Genomic DNA, 25,935 nt, shown 5'->3' with positions numbered 1-25,935 from the left:
CGCGAGTTCCTTTCGCGCCAAATCTTTTACATTTCTTTCTCGGAGATAAAATATCGCTCGACGCCTTCCGTAGGACGAAGATTCGATCTGTCGCACGATTCGACGAAGATTTCTTAGTTTTTCGAGGGAATTGAAAAATGTCCATGAAAATTGGCATTGCAGGAGCAAAGGGTGGAAAGGGAGGTTTGCGCGAAACTTTTATTAGAAGAAGAAAGTCGAACTATTTATTCGATTATTTTTATTATTATTATATACTATTTATTATTTAACACGTGTGTATATCCTGGTAGTAGTAGATCGATGGTAGTGGTGCGCGCGTTGCGTAAATTGGGTCAGAAAGAACACGGTCCGTGGCGAACTGTGCAAAAGACAGCGTCAGGAACAGGGACAGAGAGAACAGAAGGGTGCGAGAGCATTTATTGGCGGAATCGGCCGAAGCAACGGTATTTTACTATCGATTTTCATCTCGTACGGTTGTAGGAAATCGTCGATTAACGGACCACGTGCGAAATAAATGAAAAATTAGCCAGGCTCGATACTCGCGTTAATAAGATCTCTGGATAAACGGTTATATATCAACGTCTTAACTTCTAACTTCTCTAGGCGTGTTTTTCATGGTTTCTGGAGTTGCCCGAACATTATAAAAGCTGTTTCTTCCGTTAAAGTAACGTTCGATTTGATCTTAAAAAACGCATTAACTGAAACGTCGTTAGAACTTTATTTTATACTTTTTCGAGCAACACGGTGCCAACGTAGCGGAAATGTTTTCGTTTCGTATCGTTGCACGAGAAGAAACCGAAGCACGAAAACTCATTTTTTCGTTAGCCTTACTTTTGCATTTAGAATCATCGGCCAACCACCGATGTCATAATTTCGGAGACACCCTCCTCGTTGTCTATTTCTTGTTATTATACTATTTTTAAATAATTATAAATTACAGGAAATACTATGATAGTTCTCAAAATTGATGCTTCGCGATTACTTGTTACCTCGAGACTTTTATTCGACCCTAAGTCGAGAGTCTAAGCTACCGATCGACGACTGCGTTATCTCGACTCAACTATACTGGAATAATTTTCGGTTCGATCGTCGAAAAATTCAAAGCATCGAATCGATATTATCGGTATGTTTCGGAAGAGACTCGCCCCTACTCTCCGCGCCTCTGTATCACCTCGCCAACTCGCCAACTCACCACCCCTAAACCGCCGAAGGATTCACAGGTCTCGAGCCTCTCTCGCATATTTCTCGGTCCACGCTATGATTGTCGGAGGCTCCGCAGATGCTATCGAATACGAGCCGGTTCGCTCGCCTTGCGGAAAGAGGGTCTTATTTTTCCACATTCTCCACCTCCGCTGCAACCTCCACCTCGACATCTACCATCCACGTCCACGTCTACCACCACCACCACCACCATCACCAGCACCACCACCTCCTCCTTCTCCTCCGCCGCCTCCCTCCACAACTTTACTCTTTTACTTCTCCTCTACTAGCGAACTTCTCACCTCCACCCCGAACTTGCATCTCCGTACGTATCTATCATTACTTTCACTCTGTGTCGAAAGTTAGAGACGTTTCCTTTTCACCTTGAGGCAAGACCCTACACCTCTTCTGCTTTAGTCCATCTCCGTGATTTTCTATTCGGCAAAAATCTCGCAGAGCTTTACACGGTAAATTCTCTCTAAGCGACGCTCGAATTGTACGCAAAAATGAACAATTCGTGGAGAGGAGATGCGATTGTTCGAGCCTCGCGGCTTGTTCTTATAGTTAACGATTGTCGACAACTGTTTGTTTAGCTTATCGTATGGTTATTTTTTTGGTTATCGCATGTATTGTTTGCAAGGTTTGGCCCTGGCCTCCTAGATCCCTACGAGCTTCGTGGGCCCTACGAGACGTATCAGTCCGAGCAGAGAGACCACGGTTCTGCAGTCCCATAGTCGCAGCAGGCATCCGTCACTAGGATATACAGCAATGCTCGCGTAAAAATTCTCGCGTAACAGGCTGGAATTTGCATTCCAGGAAGTGACTCGACCACCTTTCTGACTCGGCAAAGGAAAAGAATAGATATAGCGAGCGAAACCGAGACTCCAGCATTTAAAGGGACGCCGCGACCAGCAAGAAATTAACGTGGAACAATGAAAATTTCATTGTTGGTAATTCATTTAATTGCAAGGTCATTTTTTAAAGATTTTTTTTTATTAAAGCGAGTCTTCTTACGGGGTCTTTGCGGGCTACAAAATCGAGTTTCGCGAGGGCGGGGTGCATCGAAAAGCCTAATAATTTGGAGTACCTACGATACAATAGTAAATTTTATTATTTCCGATTGTTATCGATGGAAATTGACAGCGTCCGTGGCAGCGTGTACGACAGAGCGTTGGTTATCTAGAATCGAGCAAGCTTAAAGGTCCCGTGGCACAGCAACGTGTACGAGATTGCGAAAAATGTCTGTTATAAATAACTTATAAGCCAAGTAAACTCTGTAACTGTATTGATTTATGGTAGATGTATAAATCTCGTCTCTCTGTTAGGCCGGCGGCGTTACTCGCGTGGAATACCAATTTATTTGTTATTATTTCACGCAAGCGTTACCGGCCGAAACATCTGACACAACTCCGTAACAGTCGTGCTACTAATTGCCAACGCTTGGATAAAACAATAACAAGCCAATTACACGAATTTATTATTATCTCGCGCAAGCCGAATCGGATGTCGTTTATTCGAATGCCATCCCAAAGGATACGAGCGTGGTTACAAATGTAACAATAATAAATGCCAGCGAAGATTGCGTGTTCCGATACGATACACTTTTCTAAGTGTCTACGAAGCTCGGACAGAAGGGTGGTAACGTGTAATCCTGACAACTTATTCGCGACTAACAGTCGCTACAAACATTTTAACTAAAGACGAATGACTTGCGTCAAAATTTCGCTGACAAATGCACGTTAGAAACTAACGCAGCGTAGATTAAACGTGTCTAACCGTATGATTTTGAAGACAACTGACGCTAATACGTGCTCCCGACTGTAGAAAGGAATTGATCGTTGTTCGATAATCCTGTGAAATGGTCGGTAGCCAAAATTGGTCAAAGCACTTGATATTGGATACAATGTAACGGTGGTGCATCGACCAAAACGACCAAAAAGTTGACAATAGCGGCAGCAACGATAGCAATGGTAGTACTGCTATTGATATTGGTATTAGTATCACTATGAGTATGAGTATGAGTACAAGTATAAGTATCAGTATTAGTATGAGTATCGGTATCAATATCAGTATCAATTTCAATATCAGTGTCAGTGTCAGTGTCAGTATCAGTATTAGTATCAGTATCAATATCAATATCAATATCAATATCAAGATCAGTGTCAGTATTAGTGATACTAGTATTAATGGCTGTAATAGTAGTATTAGTAGTAATAGTACTAGGTAGTAATAACAGTAGTAGCAAAGATTAGTAGCAATAATGGTGCTAGTAGAAATAGTATTAGTTGTGGTAGTAGTATTAATAGTAGTAATGTAGCAAATAGTAGCAAATAGTAGTAATAGTAGTAGTAGTAGTAGTAGTAGTAAATAGTAGTAATAGTAGTAGTAGACGTAGTAGTAGTAGTCGTAGTAGTAATAGTAATCGTAGTAGTAGTAACACGGAAAGAAGGATAGAACAGCCTGGAAATAATGATGACGATGGTGGTAGTGGTAATAGTGGAGGAGAAGGAAGAGGAGCAAGGGGGTACGAGCGGACGAGAAAACGCACGCGCGAAGAGAGACAGAGGGGGAAGGAGAGGAGAGAGAGAGAGAGAGTGAGAGAGAGAGAGAGAGGGAGCACAAGGGGGGATTGGAATGCAGTCGAGTGAGGAATTCCGACCCCTCCCGCATATTTATCTGAACGCTGCTCGCCGGTCTGCGGTGCTCCGCTCGAAGCGAGGGACCCTCGTTTATAGCGTACCAACCAATATGCCGTTCATACCACAGAACAAACGAAAGAGGGGTAAATATCTACGAAGCCAGTGGCAGACCACAGTCCACGGTACGTGCAGATCTATTCGAGATCTATTCAAGAATGTTCACCGTGCTTTATAATCGAATACATTCGCGAGATCTTTTCGAGAGTACGCAACAGACAAGAATTTCTGAGGTTTCTCGTCTAATTTTCGGTTTGCGACAAACGAGTAAGGTGAAAGGAAATGTCACCTTCTGTTCCAGGTATAGACTGCCAATTTCACATTTTGCATATTTCGCAATTTACAATTACTTCGGCGACACGACTGGCTAAAGCTTCGACGATGGTCGATGGAACGAGCACGAACGTCCACGTCCAAAATCTATTGCAACGGATTCACGAGATACTGTAAAATATTCTCCGATCAGGCTGTAGACTAGATCTGCACTCTGGACAGTATTTACGATTGTCTGAAACTTGCAAATACGCGAAACTCTTAACTCGAGAAATAGAATGCAGAAACTATTTTCACGGGTGGATGTTTCTTTCGAAGTGGCACGCGTCTCTTTGCATCCATAGGGAACGACGCGTATAAGACTATACGTAATGTAATGTTGTTGTAAAATCAATAGTTTATGAACCGAATGTCACCGATTATTAAATACGGTAACAGATATGTAGTACACGCGTATTAAGAAAAGAAACGAGCTGCGACCAGGCCGACGATCGAGAAAAGTATTTCGTCGATCGGACAGCTGCCGTTGAACGAGTCGAAGGATAGAAAAGAAGAATTTCTCGTGGCCCACGTGGCTTCCTGGAGGATACGACGATACGAGATACGACAGACAGAGCGTGGAGGTTGTGACTCGGCGGCGGGGAGGGCCGAGGTGACGGCGGGGGTGGGAGTTGGGTGAAGAGTAAGGGTGCGGTAAAAGGAGGGAGTGCTTGCACGGGTAATGCAAAGGATCAACTTCGCACATGGCCAGTTGCAATACTTTAGACTTTCTTTCGACAGATTCTCTCCCCCTTGCTTCTCGAGCCTAGTCTCCTTAACTCTTCCATCGCTGATATTACAATTTCGCAGAAAACAAATAAACTCGAGCGATATCCATACTGGCGGACCGTTGCACAAAATTCTCCAACTAGCCGACGCTCTTATGAAAGATATAGGAAAGAAAACGCGGACACGAATTACGAAAGGTATAAAAAGTTTGAAACATTGCGTAACTCGCGCATACGTATAATATTTGCAATTTTCGCGTGGTAGGCGTAACCTAGGTGTAACAGGGTCGTAATTTCAAAAAATATACAAAATTATCCAAATTCTGCAAAGGTTATATTCAAGCGTTCCAACTATGTACACATTTGTTCTCTCCAGCCGAAAATATAGGGTCTAATAAAAATAAATTGAAGCAAATACGTTTTGTTAAGTTTTCGTTCGAATATCGGTTACAATGTAAAAGTTGCTTCGTGTCTATAATTATGCACACCACCGTATGTATACCATAGCATGTGGCTGCATATGTACGGCGAGCGTGCGCTTGTGTCTGTGCGCGGCAACCGGAATACGAGGATCAAAGATATAAAGGTGCGTTCATATCTGTCGGACGAGTGCGTTGCGATCGAACAGAGTCCGATGAAACGAACAGAACGAGCTTGAACTACGGATACGGACACGGGGAGAGAAGAGCGGATGAAGTCAGGTTGCGGTGGCGAGGCGAGCGAAGCTGATATGAATGGAATGCGATGCCATTATCGCGGTGTACATACCGATAACTCGATGCCCCGTTGCGAGTGAAGGTGTCTGCAGACGAGCAAAAAGCCTTAACTTGCGAGCAATTGCCTCGCACGCTTCTCCCGCGATTCTAGAAATCTTATGGTTTTGGTTTGGTTCGGTTTCATCGGGTTCGATTTGGTACGATTCGGTTCGATACGGTTTCGACCAGGCACGGTAAATTCTCCTCGATTCGCGCTCAAATTGTGCACGAAACTGGACAATTTGGGAAGTGGAGACACGATTGTTCGAGCTCGTTTTTATAGTTACCGATTGTCAACGACTATTAAAAACGAGATGCGTGGTTCGAACAATCGTACCTCCTCTTCCCAAATTGTCCATCAATTAAGAGAGAATTCACAGTATTCGGATTGTGTAAAGATACATTTACGAGTTATTTATTCGATACGAGTGTTAATTGCAGCAAATATTACAATAACGCTCGTTAAAAATCAGAACGGACGTCTTATCGCGTTACCTTTATAAACTAATATAAAACAGGTGCATTTAGTGCTACGTAAATCTAGAGTTAAGTAACATAATCGTTCGCGATCTGGTATGCATTTAAGCCGCATTTGTTCAAGGTTATCGCTATTTATCGAGAGTAATGCATTCCGTAGTAATTTATCTTCTACGCATAGAGGTGCCTGCACGTTATACGCCGACTAAAACAGAAATGGCGAAAACGTTCGCGGCTTTGGCTTTGTTTTCGCGTTATTAACGAATCAAAGTGCGGCAATAACGGCGCGCAAATCGGTACTTCTGCCTTTAATTTACCCCTATCTTTCACTCCGTTCTCCGTGTATGCATTCCGCGCGTGGATCCGACAGACTTTTCGAATCGTAAAACGATACAATTTAAAACCGAAAACTCGAATTTTTTTTACGCCCGTTGTCCGTTACCCGTTATCTGTCACCCGTTGTCTGACATCGAAAATACCCACCTACAGCTATAGTTTCAGCGAGTAATGACATAGGAATTTGAAAAATGTTTACATCGATCTTGATGCTGTTATCTTAATGCGTTCGAACTGATTAGTAACTCGGTATCAGCATTCGATGACGACATAATAATAATAGCAATGTTTACTATGTACGTTGCGCTTAGATCGCGGATTTCACGAGTTTGCGGATTATGCGATTGTATAAATTATACATTCGGAATAATATTGATTAACGGAGTGCGTTTTTAAATAAAAACGTTGCAACTTCGATCACCGTATGCAAGTATAATATAATATATAGCTCTTCACGTACATGTACGTACACGCGATAATGGTTCGGTTTAATAAACGCGTAACGATTACGAAAGAAATTATTTTAAGCCCGAAAATTCGAAGAGAAGTAGACGAAGTCGGCTCGACGACCGAATTCCAAGGTGCTGCCGGTTCTAGTTCTAGTATCCTCGATTCGGTATCAATTTCAATTTAAATATCCTCGAAAAGTGTTTTACGCGAGACACGACAGAATCCGAGAATAGAATGCTTATTGCACCGATCGCCAACGTACTTCGGACGATTGCTGCGATTTTTCGGAACATCGTAACGGACATCGCGAGCGTACAAGAAAACGTTGGTTAACCGAAACAAAATTAAACGGGTCAAACTGCGAGCGAGTGGTACAGCTTGTTCTCTTTTGAAAATCGAGCACGGCATCGGTCGGTGACAAGCGAATAATGACGATTACGATGACACGTAGAGCATAGAAGATACGAGGCGAGATGCAGATAGGAGACGGGGTAGAAATAGAGAAAAAGCAGGAATGAAAAGGACGAGGCCAAAGGAAGAAGAAAAAGAAGAGCAAAGCATGAAATTCCACCAGTTGTCTAAAAATAGTCTCTTACAAAAGAGAATAATAACTCGGGTATGTATACATCTGGTCGCTGGGTAAAAGCGTCGGCCTATTTATGTATCGCCCGGTAGAGATGGAATCCCGATCCCTTCGCGTGGTCGTTAACATTGTTTGCCCCTGGAAGAGAGCCGTAGGAATGTGAAAAGCTACGCTGCTGGTAAATGGTGAGCAACAACGCTGTAAAGCCGGTCGTGCTCCTTACTGCACTCTCTATTTTCCTCCGTAGTATTTTCGAAGCAAATTGTGTTTCGAATATTTCTAGAAGAATGCGACCCGAAATACGGTAAGTTCTCCCTAATTCGCGCTCGGATTGCGCACAAAAAATGAATAATTTGGGAAGAGGAGATACTACGTACGAGTCCAAAAAGTAAACGCGATGCCGTTGATCTTACGCGATGCACCGAAATGCTCGATACAAACAGAAGATCCAGTTGCGAATCCAGTTTCGTCGGATTTAATCGATTTATAAATATCTTTCGGGGCTCGAATAAAGTCGGCACATTATATCCCGTACATTAGCACGCGCAACGCGTATTTCATTAATTAACTTCTATTAATGTAATATACATTGTGGGTCGTAACCTGCTATTATGAAAAGTCGTTGCTGAATACGAGAACATTTTTCTTTCCCCTGGATCCCGCGCATACATGTATTCATAAACGCGTTAAGGAACCTCGGAGAAAAAGTTCGACGAGCGTTTATATGAAAAAAGTGAAATTGAAAAAAGAATATTTTAGGGATTCGATGTGTTAAATTTCCGTGCTACGCGCATACATGGATCTATCGTACGGTATGTATGGGTACTGGGTATCAAGTTTCGTTGTCCCTGCATTTACGAGAACGTTAAATGAGAAACGATGTTTATAAATGTTCGCGAAAGGGTGTATCGATTGATTTGCGAGAGGTTGGATCGGCTCGGTCGATTCACTACACCGTGCTTTGCTGTTCGCACAGTTCGGAGTTCGGAGTTCGGAGTTCGGAGTTCGGTGTTGGCTTTGGCTGTTCGCGATGTTCGCACTCGCACTCGCAGCCCGCGTACCGCTGTTCGCTGTTTGCGCACCGTTCTTCGCGCACCACGGAGCATCATCCCGACGCGATACGAAGCGACACGAAGCGACGCGACGGGCCCGAGGAGTATCGAAGGACAGTAGCACATCCGGCCGTACGCGAGATCGTGCGCCTTCGGAAGGCGTCGTGGATTTTCGTGGATCGCCTGGGGGCCCTACGAGCGTAACGCCGGTAGCCACTACGCCAAAAGGGTCGCATGGCGCGAGAAGAGAAAAAAGAGAGATAAAAGGACAGAAGGAGAGAAAAACAGAATGAAAGAATCGGGCGAGGACGAAAGATCCAGCAGCCGAGGTCGGAGAAGGAGAGGACAGAGGCTCGGTAGAACTGGCATCTTTTCTTCAAGATGCATTCAGACTCGGGACAAGAATCTGTGAGCCTCGGAGATCGGATCAATACCCTCGCGCACTCTTAACATTCTATCCTTGATGAGAAAGTTTCCCTGCTATTCGAAACATTCGAATGCTAACGAAAACAACGCGATCGTGTTATCGGGCAGCATCCGACGCATAGGGCAAGGGTCCCCCTTACCGACACGTTGGGCATCATTTTTCGTTCGTCTATACAAGGTGCCCCGTTCGAAGCAACGCGCACGATTATCTTCTAGGCAATAGTTTTAAACGAATCTAACTCTGTTTCGAGGGGGGTACTCTCTAACGGCGGGGAGCACCCTGAAATCGCGTCGACCCAGCATCGGATATGCCCCCCTCGAAACAGGATAAGATCGATTCGAAACATTTTTTGAAACGAACTATAGTTTCAAGCGGGGCACGGAATTAAGTGCCGGCAGTGCCGCGAATTATAATAGGCGAATCGCGTAAGAAAGAGTCGGAATAAGTGGGCCGCGCCGACTCGAGGGGGATGCACGGGGTTCCCAGGGGATCCAGGGTGTTCCACAGGATCCATGGGATTCGCGGGATCCACGGAATCCACGAGCTTCGGGTGATTTCGACGGGGGGAAATGGGAGGAAACGGGGGGATGATGGGTGTAGAGGGGCGGGAAGAAGGTTCGAACGGACGCGAACGTGGACGGGAGACATTCCAATCGTCCGTGGCAAGCTTGCCTACTTTGCTTCGCTCGCCTGTCCGCTTAACTCTTTCGTCAAGATATCGTCGTACCAAAGTTGACAAATTTTTCGTCGATTTGTTCGTAACGAAGTTGTGCCCCGATACCTGGATTTCCGTTATTCGCGGCTTCTCGAAACGCGAGCGATTTTTCTTCCCCAAAGAAATATTATTATTATTTTTAAGTTTTCCAATACGGTGTATCGAAACGTGCGTACGCGTTGCGCGTGGTTCGCGGCTCGCTGCTGCAACGCGAACCCTTTCCGAGATATTCCACCGTTTATGCTTAAACGGGACACCCTATATACATAGAACTGTCGCGTCGCCCATCGCCGGTTCGTACGATTTACATTAATAGTGTGTCGATTTCTATTTGCAGAGAGTCACGATATTTCTCGTTTCATTTCACACGGGTTACCGTAGTCGAGAATGATTAGGGCTGATCGATGGCGGGACATGTACGAAAGGTAAGCCGTAACCTAATTAATTTTCATTGCCATGCTTTCGCATGCTTTCTACGTGTACGTATCGAATAAGATTTTTGTGAAAATCTGGTAAACTTCTAGCTAGATTTCCGCGAAAGGCTCTCGAAGGTACGAACGTAACTTATGATTTAAAGTATCAGGATCTCTGCAACTTCCACCGGCGGTGTCATAATCGGTTTTGTATCTGTCCGCCTGAGTCGACAAGCGGTACGAGAGCTGAGTGAGCAAAAATAAATGGCAATTAAAATTCCACTCGCGTCTCAGTGCCCTGTAGAGAGACGTGAAGCGTTGTAGAAACGAAAGAAAAGGAGCGGAACAGAACGAAACGGGAGGAAGCGAGAGGAAGCCCGAGTGCGGGGAGGATGAAGCGAGATCAAGCGTTAGCGAGCGAGAGGAAGCGAGAGAGGGATGTAGAAAGGAACAAAAATTCTAGAAACCTGGTAAACAGAGGAGGACAATGCGACTGTTCGCGGATGCGTGTGCAGGCTGCGGGGTGCACGGACCCGGGTGCACTTCGAATTACACGATTTTCGATATTGCTTCGAATATTTCGTGATTTTTTTGCAGAAAATATTACGCATGTATAAAATAATCGTTCGACGTTAAACGATCTTTACGATCGAAGGTTAATTTTCGTCTTCGCGAATTCGTTTCTAGACTTTCGAAATTCCTCAACGTTACGTCATTATTTCGTCGTCCGTGCTCATCGGTCAGATTGTCGAACATTCAAGAAAACAGACACAGAGGTCCGATTGTCCATTGTGAAAACCGTGAATCTCATTCTTTTTCGAAGATCTTGTGTATTCGTGTTAATTTACTTGTTTACCTGTCTTCGTACGAAAACAATAACAGCCTTTAAACATATGTATACGAAACGAACAATGAGAATCGTCGAACTATTGCGTCAGATGAAAATAACAACGGTTTTCCACTGGTATGCGGAGCGTACCAAATACATGGTACGTATGTTCCAATTTAGCTGGAAAATATCGAAGCATTTTTACACATAATTAATTTACGTTTAGTTTTATGATACGATTAGCTTACGATTAGCTTACTCGGGGCAAGGGAAAGATTCTCCTCAATCTATAAAGCGATGCAGAACGATAGTCCGAACGATAGCTCTAATAAACAAATCGGTGGATGAATTTTGTGAGCTGTCGACGGTTACAGAAATTGGACAATGTTGAGGAACAGTGGAAATAAGATCAATAACATTTCTTACGATTGCTTCTTATCCGATCATATTAATTCACGCGTATGTAGGTACAGTATCTTTCTGAACATTGCTCGACGTTTCATTCGATATACGGTGTTATTATCGATATGTCGTTCAAAGTCTATACACTATACATATATATGTACGCGTACGTGTACTCGAGGAATCAAAAATAAATTCAACATAACCGCGGAATATACAAACAAATCGGGTTCGATGAAGATTCGATCGTAAACCATAGTCCGCGTTGAACGCAACTGCCAAAAAGTACCGACTGACAGAAATTCTCGAAAGAAAACACAACTTCGAAAATATCTGTTCATAGCGATAAATCATGCGAGATTTAAAACGTCTATTTGGACTGCTTAGATCGGCAAATATACAGCGTGTGTTCGCTTTATCTCGAAATCTGGAATATCTCGGAAACTACGAAAGATAGGGAGAAAAAATATTTTAACAGAAGCGGTTACAAGCGGATACGAAGGGTTGGGTCTCGTTGGCGAAAAGGTGACGGATATCTCAAGGTCGCGTTGTCGTTTTAAACAGAACGCTGCATTTTTGTATACGCTGGATCACGGTTTTTTTTTTTTTTGCGAATACAATGAGACGCGATCGAAGTCGTTTCCGTCGACGGAACAGTGGAAAATTATATGCCGCGCACCTCTGATCGGTTTACACCCTGCGTGATCGGCGATCGTGACCGCGAATTTGTATTTATAACGATGGGGGACGCGTTGGAGGAACACGATGATTAATTTCAAAGTGCACGCACGGGTAATTACGAACAGATGTAAATTATTTCATCCGTTATCGAAAGATATCGAAAGGTTTACAAACACGGAGGCAATCGCTGATCGCGCAGAGTGTAACTAGAGGCGTGTGCGGCACACGACGGCTCGATTAAACGACGATTTTTCACGTATCTGTTGGCAAAAATGACTTCGACTGCACTTTATTGGAATCGTATTAAATTGTGCCATGATACAGCGTATACAAAAATACAGCATTCTATTTAAAAACAGCCAACACGATCTTGAAATATCCGCCATTTTTCGCGAAAAAGAAAATTTATTATACCTCCCTATGCTCCCTTCTGTATCGAACAATTTTTACTAGATGATTTTTCACCGTCTTTCGTAGCTTCCGAGATAACAGAAAAATTGAGCAACGAATCAACGGAAAAACAGAGTTGTTTGGAAGGTTCGTGCTGCACCCAGAGCCGCGGACCACATGTTTCCGGAACACTGCGTTGCCGCCTAATTCAAAATGTTGGATTACAGACCACTCTTTTAGATTTGTTTAAACGCGTACCGCGTATATTCCGCGTTTTTGCACAGACGGATTAAATGGGCGCTTGTTGTCTATAGAAGCGTGCATCGTTGCGTCTCGTTGCTCGATGCTCCTTATCGCTTCCACAGATCGCGTCGGTGCAAAAAATTTTTTAATATATTAATTAATCGAAGCAGCGCGTCTTTGGTATATCATTCGCGGGGCACGATCCGTTAACTCGTCGGAAAATATCTGTGTTGACGTTTTTATTCGTGCGCGTTTGCTTCACGACTTCGAACTTGGCAGTGAGGCAGCCCGGAAGATTTGTACCACATTCCACGGTGATTGCATAAATTGAACGCAGTGCACAAAAGTGGTTCAACGAATTCAGTATGGGCAGTTAGAGGCTCGGGCATGGGCCGCGAATCGATAATAGGAAATACACCGATCGTGTATTGTAATATACTATTTCAAAATAACAACCGCGATATCGAGAACGAGCGCGACATACGCTGTGTAAGAAATTGTTCGCATTTTTAATGGAATTCTAATTAAACGCAGACGATTTCTCCGACACCGTACATAAAAGGAATTTTTTCCACGCTTTGGGGATTTTCGGCATAACCGTGTTCGAATCAATTGCAAACACGAATTTGTTATAAACGTCACCTAACGCGACGTTTTACGTAATTTCGCAAACGTCGAGTTATTTCAAGCGCGTTACTCGTATAGAAAACTAAAAAGCTAAACGACCATCGAGCGGGTCAAGCAGGAAATATTTATTCGATCGATATGCGACGAGTTCTCGATCGTACCTTATGTACATAGCTTCTCTTTACAATAGGTACATACTCGAGTAGCATCGCATATTTCGTAACTATCCGTACTGGATCGTGCTAAATTATTAAGAACCTCGATTCCATCTAGTATATCGTATTCCTTTTTCCTCGTTGTTGGCAGATGTGTAAAAAAAAAATGCAAATAGAATGGAGACCGAGACGATAAATAATAAACGCGATACTCTCGTAGCAAACGCGCGTTAAGCTTATTTTCATTCGTAATCCTACCTCGATTATATTGGTTAAAGTTACGATAAAAATTATGAAAATCTACTCCTGCTGTTACCCGACCGAGCTTAAGATAATCCTTCGATAAATTAAACGACAATTAATTATAGCTTCGGTAGTTGTAAATGCCTCGATAGAGAACCGTTTAGGAAGAACCGGACAGAGGCAAAAGTATTTATAAAGCGAGGGCCAATTAAAAGCTAGTTACCGCGCGTATCTTCTTACCCAAATTTCTCTCCGGCGTTTTTTGTTTCTCTGTGTTTAATGTCCGACATTTGTTATTAACGGTGGTGGGAAACCGAAGACGATGGAACTTCTTCCGATGATTCTTTACGTTCTTACGTTCTTACGTTTTTACGCGATTATCTTTTGCTATATACTTAAGTTATGAAATCATGAACACCCGGCGTTTTTGTTAAGCCTTGATTTTAATTACGAACTTTAATGGAGTTCATCGTAATAGCCTGTCTACAGACAGTATGCGTAAATCGTGACTCGCCCGAACAGAAACCTACTGGGAAAAAGATGTTATTTTCACAATAATTTCTTTTCCGGCAACCAACGGTATTACCTACAATTTAGTCTCGCGCGAAACGACTTAATGAATCATTCGCGAAACGAGAAATTCGATAATTAAAATAAAACCGATAGAAACGAAATAGAAACTCGCCGATATATTTGAAACTTACTAAAGAATCACTAACTGGAAGACACCGCGTTGCCGGCAGCCGAGCGGAAGTAAAATACTGCTGCCGACAAAAAGTTATGCTACCGCTATCGCTATTAGAATCTATTGTAATCGTAACTTCGCGTTCCCATAAAAACTGACGACAAACAAATTCTCCGTCGCCCGGGAATAATGTCGCAGGAGCGGAGGAGCGTTTATACCCGCGTGCAGAATGACCGCCTATTAGAGGGATTCCTATTAACACGATATTTAACGATACACAAGACGAATCTGACTCGGCTAGACAATAGCCCTGTCCCAGAAAAGGTTAATAGCTCGGCGACTCGTGTATCTATTATTCTATGTATAATATGATTGTCTTCCCGTGGGGGCATGTCTTCTCGATACAACAGTGTGTACCTATAGAATGTTACATAATTTTACATAATTCTACATAATTTTACATAATTTTACGAGGACGAGGTATCTTTCGCTCGGGTTAACGTCTGTTTCAGTCGACATATTCGGATTTTCTTTCGATTAGAAATCGGACGTGCGCGAGAGTTCTTCGTCGAATTGGTTCTATTATCGTACGATCGATATTGCTATCGGCGATCCCTTACGAAAGACAACGTGTGCGATTAATAATGAATTACGAAGAGACTCACCTCGAGTACATCTTGTGCGGTCTGGAGATATTCGCGAAGCATGGCCTCCTGAATAGCGCGCCATTCTTGTCTTGGATCTTCGAGTTGCGTGGTCTCTGAAACACAAAATTCGTCCGAAAACAATAATGCGATGATTTCTATGGCCGTAGTAAACGGTAACTCGAGCTATCGATTCGCATGTCTATAAATTATTTGTCTCGCAATGTATTCGTGTACCTACTGTGTCCGTGTGCAGAATACTGTGCCCATTTAATTGTTCTACGTACGCGTAATAATACGCGAATGCGTGCAATAATCGAATTATGCCCTCTGGTTGCTCTCGATGCTTCGCAATATACGTATCGTTCGACGTACAGTACGGCACGACGTTTAATGGACGAAAAATAAACGTGCAATAAAGAAGAATTCGTTTCCTGCTATTGTCGTCTCACCATTGTAATTGTAACAGCAACGGATAGCCGAGCTTATTTTAATTAAAATAAGTCGGATTAATTAGCGAGCAGTCTATGTACAATAACGAACGTAATCCGATTATCCGTTCCTGTTTCGAATCGCTTTAATCGGAAAAATCTCAGCTGTCCATTGATGTAGAGGATGTAACAAAATATAAATGTTGCGATTATGCTGGATCTATTTTATTCTCACGATTTAGTGGAAAACAATGCAAGTACGTACTTGTCGGCAAAATCTTTGCACTTTTAATACCAATATATCAGACTTTCTATATTTGCATAATATGCTATGATAAACGATATATTAATATTGCTTACGTACAATTGCGGATACTCTCCTGAAAGGCCGGTACTATTGTATTTATCCGATCCCTTTTTTGTCCTAGACTGCGCATCATTCTCGAATGATATTTTGTCCTCGTGTATCGCGTCACGAATCTCGCGGCTCTTCCAATAACTAGGTGACCCCGGGTTGCTACATTTTTTTTCGCGATCTACGATCGACGCATAGCGCCTACTTTTGCGCGCTTGGCTTGATCATGCAAAACAATGCTATTGTCCCGATCTCCAGCCCTTCGCCCTATCCTTTCCAGCGTACAGTTGGATTCGTAAAATAATAAGCTTGCACGTAGTTACGTATGTATTAATATTAATTATTACAATAAATTTATAATCTACCCTTAACAGTAATTGTCACGACGATCTTAAATTTATCCTTAACAAATGTAATAGCAATGGTATACCGATATTTTGATGCATGAAACAATTTTAATTTTTCCAAACTTATTTTGGCTTATCGATTATTTATATTATCGAGAAGTTATAGAAGATAGAATAGTCATATTTTTACTCTTTTACTTTTCTTAACAATTGTTGCATTCGCAACGTCTGTATAATAATTATCACGATCACTTGGTACATCCAAATTCTGGAAATTGCCAACATATGCTTTCCTTAATGAAGACATCTTCGGTAACGTTTTTAGTGTCTAAGCTAGAGGAAAATTACAAAAGGATGTTATAAATTTAAAAGATTACAGACTAAGTTAAATTATCGACTGTGAAAATAAACCTTAAAGCTTAATTTACTGGTACAATCGCTGAAACAATATCTACGTCTAGTACTTGCACGTGCTATGTTTTGAATACAGCATTTCGTTCAGCATGTGGTACAGCATCACATTTTAATACCCAGTCATTAATTAGCGAAATGTTTCGAACAGACAGATGCACGAGTCGAGTGTTCTACCTTTATTCTTTGTATCCACTGCTCTCGCAAATCTGGATTTTTAGGAGATCTGTAATTAATATAAACCAGGGGACAATAAACGACCGCTAACTATTTCGCGAACGGTTACGAAAGAAATCTTGTACATCGTAAACAATGATAAACGATAAATGTTCGTTTCACTTGTTATCGATTATTCAATATTGTACTATAATATCAAATATTAACAGTAAAAAAATACTTACTGATAAGAAGATGCATTCGTAGCAGTCCAGTATTTTTCTTTACAATTTTGAATATAGCACATTTGCACCATCTTGAATCACTTATAATTAAAATTCACTTTATAACCAATTACGGATGATTGTAACAAATTTTTTTTGTCAATCCTTTTTTCTCCGGAGTTATCAAGGTCACCTTCGGTTTTTTATCGGTTGACCTACAGTGTTTTTTGTACCTATCCTTTAGGGGATGCTGTGACGAATTCGGCTAGCATCACACATATAATGTTTTCCGAATCTAGAAAAGAAAAATTGTAAATTTACCTATAAAAAAACCTTGATAACTCCAGAAAAAAGGTTAGCAAAAAGTTTGGTACAATCATCTTAAAGCTCTCCTTAAACCACCCGTTTCGACTCCCACTTCACTGCACGGTGCAAATCAGCGTTGACAGGCAGAATACAAAAAGCTGGGGAGCATCGCGAGTTGACTTGTACTTGCTCCTATTTGTATTCTGCCTGTCAACATTGGCGCGAATCAACGGGGGCCGCCGCGTCGCGTTACTCACCCCCGTTTCTCCGGCTTCAAATCTAGCTTATTTTTCTGGCTACCATTGCTGTCTTGATCTATACATTTAACGCATCTTTTCAAGCACATATGATACCAAATTTTCATCGACCGACTCTTCGCAAACGATACGTTTCCGAGTATATCTTCGAGATCGAGCTTCTCTCTGCTCGAGTAATTTTGTTCCAATTGTTTCAACAGATGGCCTGAGACGCCCGATACCGTCGACTGTCACCGGATCTGCTTAGTCTCGCTCATTCATCCTTCGGGCCACGTGCATCCTAGGACCCTATCGTAAATCTATCAAAGACCCTAGTTTGGTCATCCTTTCCGAATTCTTTCTCTCTCTCTCTCTCTAAAAATGCGTTGCCGCTAACACGGCCAATCCGACCTGCATCGCGCTCTCGGAAAGCATCCCATCGCACAATAGTCATTCATAAAATCAAAGGAACAATTGAACCACTCGGTCATTCCTGTCTCCAAACAGTACACGTCGACGCGTGTAAACCGAACATCAAATTATTCACGCAAACAGAATCATACAGAACATTAGGCATATTGTTCCACGTACAGCACGTTACATTCACACTCCGGTTCTTCTGCATTCCAGAATATTCGCGCGAAGCCGAGTCCATCGACCTTTCGGCTTTTGTTATTTTAGAACAATTCTGTCAGCGGCGATCATTTCCAACAAAGACAGCCATCGAGGCTTCGTTTCTTACGAACATCTCGGGCTTCGCCGCTAAAATAGTCCAACACACCGGTGTGCCCTATAAACGCTATCGCCAAAAATAATCGAACGGGACAGCCAGTGATCTCATCTCGGAGAGTGTCTCAGGTGTCACCTCGCGTTCAACCTGCTGTAGCTATCACCGGACACAAGCAACAGAGATAACGAAAGACCCAGTCTCACCCAGTGTCGCGTTACACATGCCAGGTTGAAGTTATCGCCAAAACACATGTTCATTAGAACACGATCTTATAACAGGCAATAAAAGTTGTCAGAATTGTAATGTTAGTCCGGCGAATGCTCCACGCCACTGTGCGGGGCACCCTGCGCAAGCGTCGCCACGTGTAGTGACTTTTTTCCTGACTGTACTGGTCACCAGGTCTGCTTAGTCTCACTCATTCATCCTTCGGGCCACGTGCAACCCAGGACCCTATCGCGAATCTATCAAAGTTCGATCATCCCCCCCCCTCTCTCTCTCTCTCTCTCTCTCTCTCTCTCGCTCTCTCTCTCTTTCTAAATGCATTCATCTAATCAAAATCCATATTTCTTGCAAATAAACGGGCTATCATTTTGTCCTAGACCGCAAGTCTTATAGAAGATATCGTATGCATAGGTGGATCTGTTAATTTGCACAGTTAATAGTGTTAAATATACGTAGGACTAAGCATGTGTATTTCCCCATATATTTAAAAAAAGCTAAGGTCGAGCGGTAATAACATATATATGATCGAATAAATATATTTGTAATAATTACCAAATAAATTGGTACTATTGTTTTATGTCACTTATATCAATGCTGTTATTTTTATTTTCGTTAGACCGTTCGGTGCAGAAAAAATAACATTTCAAGTTATTTTATATCGTTATCTAACTTTTCCGATACTTTTTGCGAAAAGATGCCTCGAGAAGAAAGAGACCCGCTCTTGACGAGAAGATCGGACGTTCGTCGTTTGCGCAGAGTTGGCCCCGACGAAAATTCGAAAAGCATAATTGTACTTCGTACATGGAAGTTGTACATACGCCCAATGTACAGATCAAGAAAAGATCGATCATGTTTGTAATTCGCGTTTGTTACTTGTAATGTGCTACACACTTCTGTATGTCGTAAACGTATGGAAACGTAGTCTTGTTATAGCTTATAATAACGTGTAAAAAGGAAAAATAATACGCACGATTAACATGATTAATGTAGTATGCACCCACATGCTTGTCATATGCCTCCTCCCATCCAAGTGGTAGCTCGTTTCCAATGCAGTCCGCGAACGTCTGAGGTTTCGTAAATCTGCAAATGAAGAAATAACCGCTTGAAAATATTTGTCTATCAATGCGTTTGTGTAAATTCACCGAAAATTGTAACGATATGAGAATAGAGAGTAACATACGATGTCGGTCGTACAGTAATGTCTCCCTAATTGACGCTCGGATTGTCCACAAAGATGGACAATTTGGGAAGAGGAGATACGATTGTTCGAGCCTTGCGGCTCATTTTTATAGTTATTGACAATCGGTAATTATAAAAAACGAGCCGCAAGGCTCGAACAGTCGCGTCTCCTCTTCCCAAATTGTCTATTATAGCGCATAATTTGGGCGACAATTAGGGAGACATTACTGTACATGGTATAAAGATAAATGACTCGAAGAGCACTACATCTGTAGGCCTTTAAATTTTGTTAAGCACATCGGTGCATGTACAATTAGCAATCGCATCATTCCTATAAATGGAAATGCATATTTTTTATTGCCCCAAGAACGATTCCTCTGTTCATTCTACATGTAAAATTATTAGGGTATCGTGGTAGATCCGGTCCAATAACTTTATTCCATGCAACGTACGTCTGAAATTTGTCCCCTGATTTTTCAACTAGCGAAAAATGTGCAATTGGAGAAATAATCGCGTGTACCGTATACGATTAAACCGAACCTGTTGTACAATGTAAACTTTTATACTCTTTCAAGTACCGATTCGCTATTAGTAAATACACGCAACAATAAGACTGTACCTTCTGCATGTATAGAAAGTAACGTTATCGCGGTGAAAGTGAAGTGGAATTAGTAGTCGTCGAAGAAGAATGCTAATATCATCGAACATGCTGCATAAAACATAACGAAGAATATCAACCACTATTTCGCTGGATCGCTTTTACAGCCTTTTACGGCTCTTAAAAGTTTTCTACTCTATCCAGCAGTGTACTTGTGATCCGGGGGAGGATCCCTACAAGTTCCTCCATGCCATCTTCTCATGGACGGATAACGCATATATTTATTAACGCTCTTCCGCTTCTCACGGCTTCCGGCCAATTCGGTGTCTATCTAACCGACGTGTGGCGATCAATGAATGGCGTTGCAAAGGGGTAAATCAGACCCGCGGATCAGGCGACACAACAGGCTGCTCCTAAATGTGAACTTACTGAAAAATCTTTCCTATAAAACGAGCCGATTCACCCCAAACGAGTTGCAGAGCTCTCTCCTGTTTCGATCTTAAAACATTAGGAACGATCGGTTTCGCTCGATGATCGAACCATCCCGGACTTACCCTACATAGGAGATACGAGATACGAGACACGAGACGCGAGACACGAGACACGAGACACGAGATACGAGTATTTGTTAGCAAGTGACAGATGTAAAACTTAATGTTGTATCTAACTAAAGTGTCGCAGCGACCGCGGTTGGATCAACGAGGTCGAGGTGAACTCACGTGACCGATCCATGTTGGGGCGTGTAGGTGCTTAACCGGATAGTAGGAAATCGCGAGAACTAAGTATGATCGGTATGAATTGGAGAGTGGTAGGAGAAACCGAGAATGCCCCTACCCTTTGGAGTCCGGAGTAGAGTTTTATCATGCTAACGCATTCGTGTACACGTATACGTATACAATACGGTAGTATCGCATTCGTGAAACTTGCGGCCGATACACGCTGCGTGCACGATAGAAGATTTTCAAAAATTCTAAAACAAAGGGGGTCATTTTCTGTACGTAAAAGTGTTCCGGTTAGAGACCGCTCGGTGCCCCTCGGTCTCGTGCTCTAGCGGCACTTTTTCGCCTAATTTCTGCGGACATTTTTCAATTTATTTTAAAAACCAACTATACAAGAGAGAACCTAATTACTCGGTTCCCGAAAATACAAACGAAAGAGTTTTGCAAGAGACCACGCGTCACGTAACGTCACATCACGACACGTCAAATCACGTCACGTCACGTCGGCAGTAGTATTCACTGCTGGCGCGATGGTCATTGTATTATTATCTCGGGTCTCAGTCTCGAGCCGCACGCGCTCGCACTCGGAGTGTTCGGAACACTACTCGCGGCGCGAGCAATTGTGACAGCGTGCTCTACCATTCTATTTTTCATTATAAATTACAATGTTATATTTCTTAACATACGATAACACGATTGAATTTGTAACTCGAGCATCGCTTGCAAAACTCTATCGTTTGTTTGTACTTTTGGGGGGAAATTCTAGTTTTTTCTCAGGTGCGGACGATAGGTGACCGGGTCTCAAGGTCCGGTCGCAAAAGTTTCGTAGAATTCGTTAGATTAAAAAATGACTTTTTACACGAGCAAGGTAGGGTTGACTTCTCGCGTAGGGTTGACCGATTAAAGCTTGATCCTAACGAGGAGTGGACGCGGACTTAGTTGGTGTAAACTAAAGAAACTAAATCGGTCCAACCAGTCTAAACGAACTAAATCGGTGACCCGAAGGCCTTGCACCCTCCTCGTAAGTCTAAAACTATAACTAAAACTTAAAAGTTAACTTAACTACGCGTAAATTATAAGTTTATACTTATCGATTATTTATATTATCGAAGTTATAGAAAATAAAGTAGTAATATTTATATTCTTTTATTTTTCTTAACAATTGTTGCATTAACAACGTCTGTATAATTATCACGATCACTTGGTATATCCAAATTCTGGAAATCGCCAACATATGCTTTCCGCATCCTTATCGAAGACATCTTTTCAGTTTCTAAGCTAGAGGAAAATTACGAAAGATTGTTACAAATTTAAAAGGTTACACAAACTAAGTTCAAGCATTGACTATGAAAATAAACCTTAAAGCTTAATTTTCTGGTACAATCGCTGAAACACTGTCTACATTTAATCCTTGCATGTGCTATGTTTGGATACAACGTTTCGTTCGGCATGTGTTACAGCATTACATTTGAATACTCGGTCATTAATTAGCGAAACGTTTCAAACAGACACATGCACGAGTCGAATGTTCTACCATTATTCTTTGTATCCGCTGCTTCCTCGAATCTGGATTTTTAGGAAATCTGTAATTAATATAAAGCAAGGGACAATAAATGACCGCTAATTATTTCGCGAACGGTTACGAACGAAATCTTGTACATCGTAAACAACGATAAACAATTTTTAATAAACAATTTCATCTGTTATCGGTTATGCAACATTGTATTATAAGATCAAGTATTAACAGCAAAAAGATACTTACCGTTAAGAAGATGCATTTGTAGCAGTCCGGTATTTGTCTTTACAACTTTTGATACACAGTACAACACATATTTGCACCATTTTAAATCACTTGTAATCACTTGAATCACTTGTAAGCAAAATTGTAACCGATTAGGTTAGATTGATCCCGAACTCGCGTAAAACTAAATATGCGGTTGCGTCCGCCATGTTGTTTTTTATTTAACAGCTACGTTACGTAGCCGAAGCCATCTAACAGCAAAAATGTGAAAGTCATAAATTCTACATATATATATATATATATATATATATATATATATATATATATATATATATCATGGAAGAAGAATAAAAAAAAATAAGAATATAAAATGTTGAACCCCTTGATAATATTGCATTACGATATCTCTATAAAATGTCTCCCTTACTGACGCTCAGATTGTCCACTAAATTGGATAATTTGGGAAGAGGAGATACGATTATTCGAGCCTTGCGGCTCGTTTTTATAATTGTGGACAATTTATAAGTATAAAAATCGTATCTCCTCTTCCCATATTGTCCATTTTTGTGGTCAATCTGGGCGTCAATTAGAGAGACATTACTGTATTGCGAATATATGTACGCGTGCGTGCATAGTGAAAATTATTAAGTCAATATGAAAACAAGTTCTTTGAGTCAACGTCCACGAAACCAAAGATGCTGTAATTTCGTAACATGGAATTTTGAGACACTTCACACACGTAACTAAGACGGTATTAGAAATACGAGAACGCGTTTGCACGAGTTTAAGTAATGCAGTTGGGTCAAAGCCAGATAGTCGAAGAGGGACACCCGACAACAATTCGTGTACCCACGCGTACAATGCGTGTTTGCCCTCGGATTAAAAACGTATAGAAAAAAGGATGTCTTATGCACAAATTTATATATAAAACTTTTCTTTTTCTCTACGCTTTTAAACCGGGAGCACGGAACTGGGACATCTAAAACCCATCTACCCTACCCTACTACATTCAGAAACGAATTTGAATAGCTAACAACAATTTTATGGATTATTTTGTCCGCCATTTGCGATGGAATACCCTACGATGACCACGGCGGGCCCAGAGTCCAATCGGACTCGTACGACGAACACAATTCAGTTTATCTCTCTGCAGTAAAGTCAGGTTGGGCTGACAATGACAACGAGGCTGATAATGGCTCCGAGATCAATTCACGCTTCATCGTAGAAGCAGATAGACCGAAGAACAAAAAGCACCGTTTCACCGATCCACAACGATTCAATGTCACTGCCACTAACCAGTTCCCTGATAGATACATCGAGCTAGGAGGATTAGTAGGAAAGAACAGTCGACGGCAACCCAGAAACAGAAATTCAACCGTATGCGAATCGCCTTATAGTAGAACGGGTTCTCCAAAACCAAGGTCATTCGCACAATAGACACAATCGTAGATCCAGAGGATAGACTGCCCGCTTTCAAAAACGATAGCAGCAATGCGCAAGGCTACATTCGTATCGCATCGTACGGGGCACCATATACGGGGCACCAACCCCGACCTATCGCATATCCAAAATAATGGGGAAACGCGTTTCATTGTACAAGCTAGCAGTATTTTAGAGACAATTTTCAACTGTACATGGGCACAACTATTATTACTGTTCGAGTACAAGACTAGGAATGCACTTTCCATTCAAAATCATTTTTCTCATAAATTATACACAAGACCGAACAAATGTTTACAACACGTTCGCGATCGACACCCGGAAACTAAAGATCTGTCGCATACATTTTTGAAAACAATATTTTTATCAAAAGTATTACGGTTTCATTAATTCTATCGAATGATCGCAACAGTTTGACCTCGCGTAGACGGATCAAGGTCGCGTCAAGGTTACGCCATGGTCGACGCGCCTATGCAGTATCGGAGCTGACTACGAGACGTTTCCGAAATACCAGTTGGTAACCCTTTTTCGATGAAAATAGTCACGAGTTACGAGCTTTGGAAGATATCGCTATCTTGGACGCGACCTCGACCCGTCGAGTCAAGGTCGAACGGATTCGACAATTCGATAGAACGTTTTAAATTGCAATACTGGTTATAGATCGTCGAGTCTTCCGAGACTTTTGGGGACCCATTTTCAAAGCTCGCTTTGCGGAAAAGGCAGGCTCGCTTTGACGCGACCTTGACCCGTCCACTCAAGGTGAAACGGACCTTTAATACATGCTTGTTGCCATTCGATACGCGATATGTCGGACACCTCGACACTTTTGTCGGGAAATATTTTTTCTTTTCAAAATGTGTTGTTCCCGAACTGATCAACCCTTCGATGACTTCTCGAAGACTCCCCCTACACGTATGACCAGTAAATAAATATATAAATCTAAGTGTAGTATATAATAAAATTGAAAATTTGCAAGTGCAGGAGCAATGTGGTTTCAGGACACAGGTTTGAAATTTGATATAAAACACTGTCAACACCTTGGGCATCAAGCGTTTCGTACACTTTCGCAACACTTTCGATCGGTTTGTACCATGGTAAGATCACACGACGAGGATCGCCTATCCCTACTTCTGACGTTTCCATAGACCCTGCGCTCTTTCACCGCATCGATTACAACTACTAACTATCGATTCGCGCTATCTCGCTCGTTTTCTATACGTCTAATTTCCCCTCTTCGTCTCTCGTCGTCGCGCGATCCAATTAGTGTGCGTGACCGTATCGACCAATACAGTGCTCTAATCGAAAATACGTATAGGTCTAGGGGAGGTTACGCTCCGTCTCTGACCAATCGGACCCGCATTCTTACCATACGTCACCGCATTCTCGCCAGGGCTCATCTTGTGATCTCCCCACGGTTGATTCGAAGGTGATAACAAAAGCACGAAGCGAGAATCGAGTAAGCGCGGTAGCAGAACGGCGCGACGCACAGTGGTTCGGGTTGTATGGAGGTGCGGTCTTTATTGCTTCTTTTTTGTTTGTTTAAATACCAGGTTTTCTTTGCTTTCTAGCCTTTTATTCGTGTTCGTGCGCGCAGTGCAATTATAACGTATTTACTTAAACTTTTATCGATTATTATTTTTGTTTCATTCTTTTTTCATTTTTTCCAACTGTCGCGTATTAAACGCGACCATTAATTAACAAACAACCCTCGTTTAAGCTCGTTAAATAAACAACTAGTTAACGACCGAATTTTCCTTAGTAGGGAATGTGATAAGTTAATAGGTTCTATCAAACACA

General features: G+C 42.0%; 1 protein-coding gene and 3 long non-coding RNA genes across 7 annotated transcripts in view; 2 read left to right on the top strand and 2 right to left on the bottom strand.

The window, feature by feature from the left end:
• Positions 1-25,935, bottom strand: part of kibra (WW and C2 domain containing protein kibra) — a 51,356-nt gene that overhangs the window by 17,969 nt on the left and 7,452 nt on the right. For 2 of the 4 annotated variants that reach the window (XM_076526971.1, XM_076526970.1), the window contains exons 3-4: positions 19,432-19,541; positions 15,065-15,159 (exon numbers count right to left, since the gene is read on the bottom strand). In XM_076526971.1, the coding sequence (XP_076383086.1) occupies positions 15,065-15,159; positions 19,432-19,541 (205 nt within the window). The remainder of the gene's footprint in view (positions 1-15,064; positions 15,160-19,431; positions 19,542-25,935) is intronic. The other 2 variants (XM_033477654.2, XM_076526972.1) reach the window with 2 other exon arrangements.
• Positions 3,858-5,351, top strand: LOC143260675 (uncharacterized). Its single transcript, XR_013034967.1, has 2 exons — positions 3,858-4,021; positions 4,198-5,351. It is a non-coding gene; the product is annotated as an uncharacterized LOC143260675 (long non-coding RNA).
• Positions 8,633-15,686, top strand: LOC117224605 (uncharacterized). Its single transcript, XR_004491270.2, has 3 exons — positions 8,633-8,997; positions 10,069-10,156; positions 10,256-15,686. It is a non-coding gene; the product is annotated as an uncharacterized LOC117224605 (long non-coding RNA).
• Positions 22,088-22,977, bottom strand: LOC117224603 (uncharacterized). Its single transcript, XR_004491268.2, has 3 exons — positions 22,720-22,977; positions 22,316-22,540; positions 22,088-22,235 (listed from the first exon to the last, which is right to left on the bottom strand). It is a non-coding gene; the product is annotated as an uncharacterized LOC117224603 (long non-coding RNA).

The sequence above is a fragment of the Megalopta genalis genome, chromosome 16, assembly GCF_051020955.1.
Source record: "Megalopta genalis isolate 19385.01 chromosome 16, iyMegGena1_principal, whole genome shotgun sequence".
Classification (NCBI taxonomy): Eukaryota; Metazoa; Arthropoda; class Insecta; order Hymenoptera; family Halictidae; genus Megalopta; species Megalopta genalis.
This window is presented reverse-complemented; position numbering and strand designations above follow the sequence as displayed.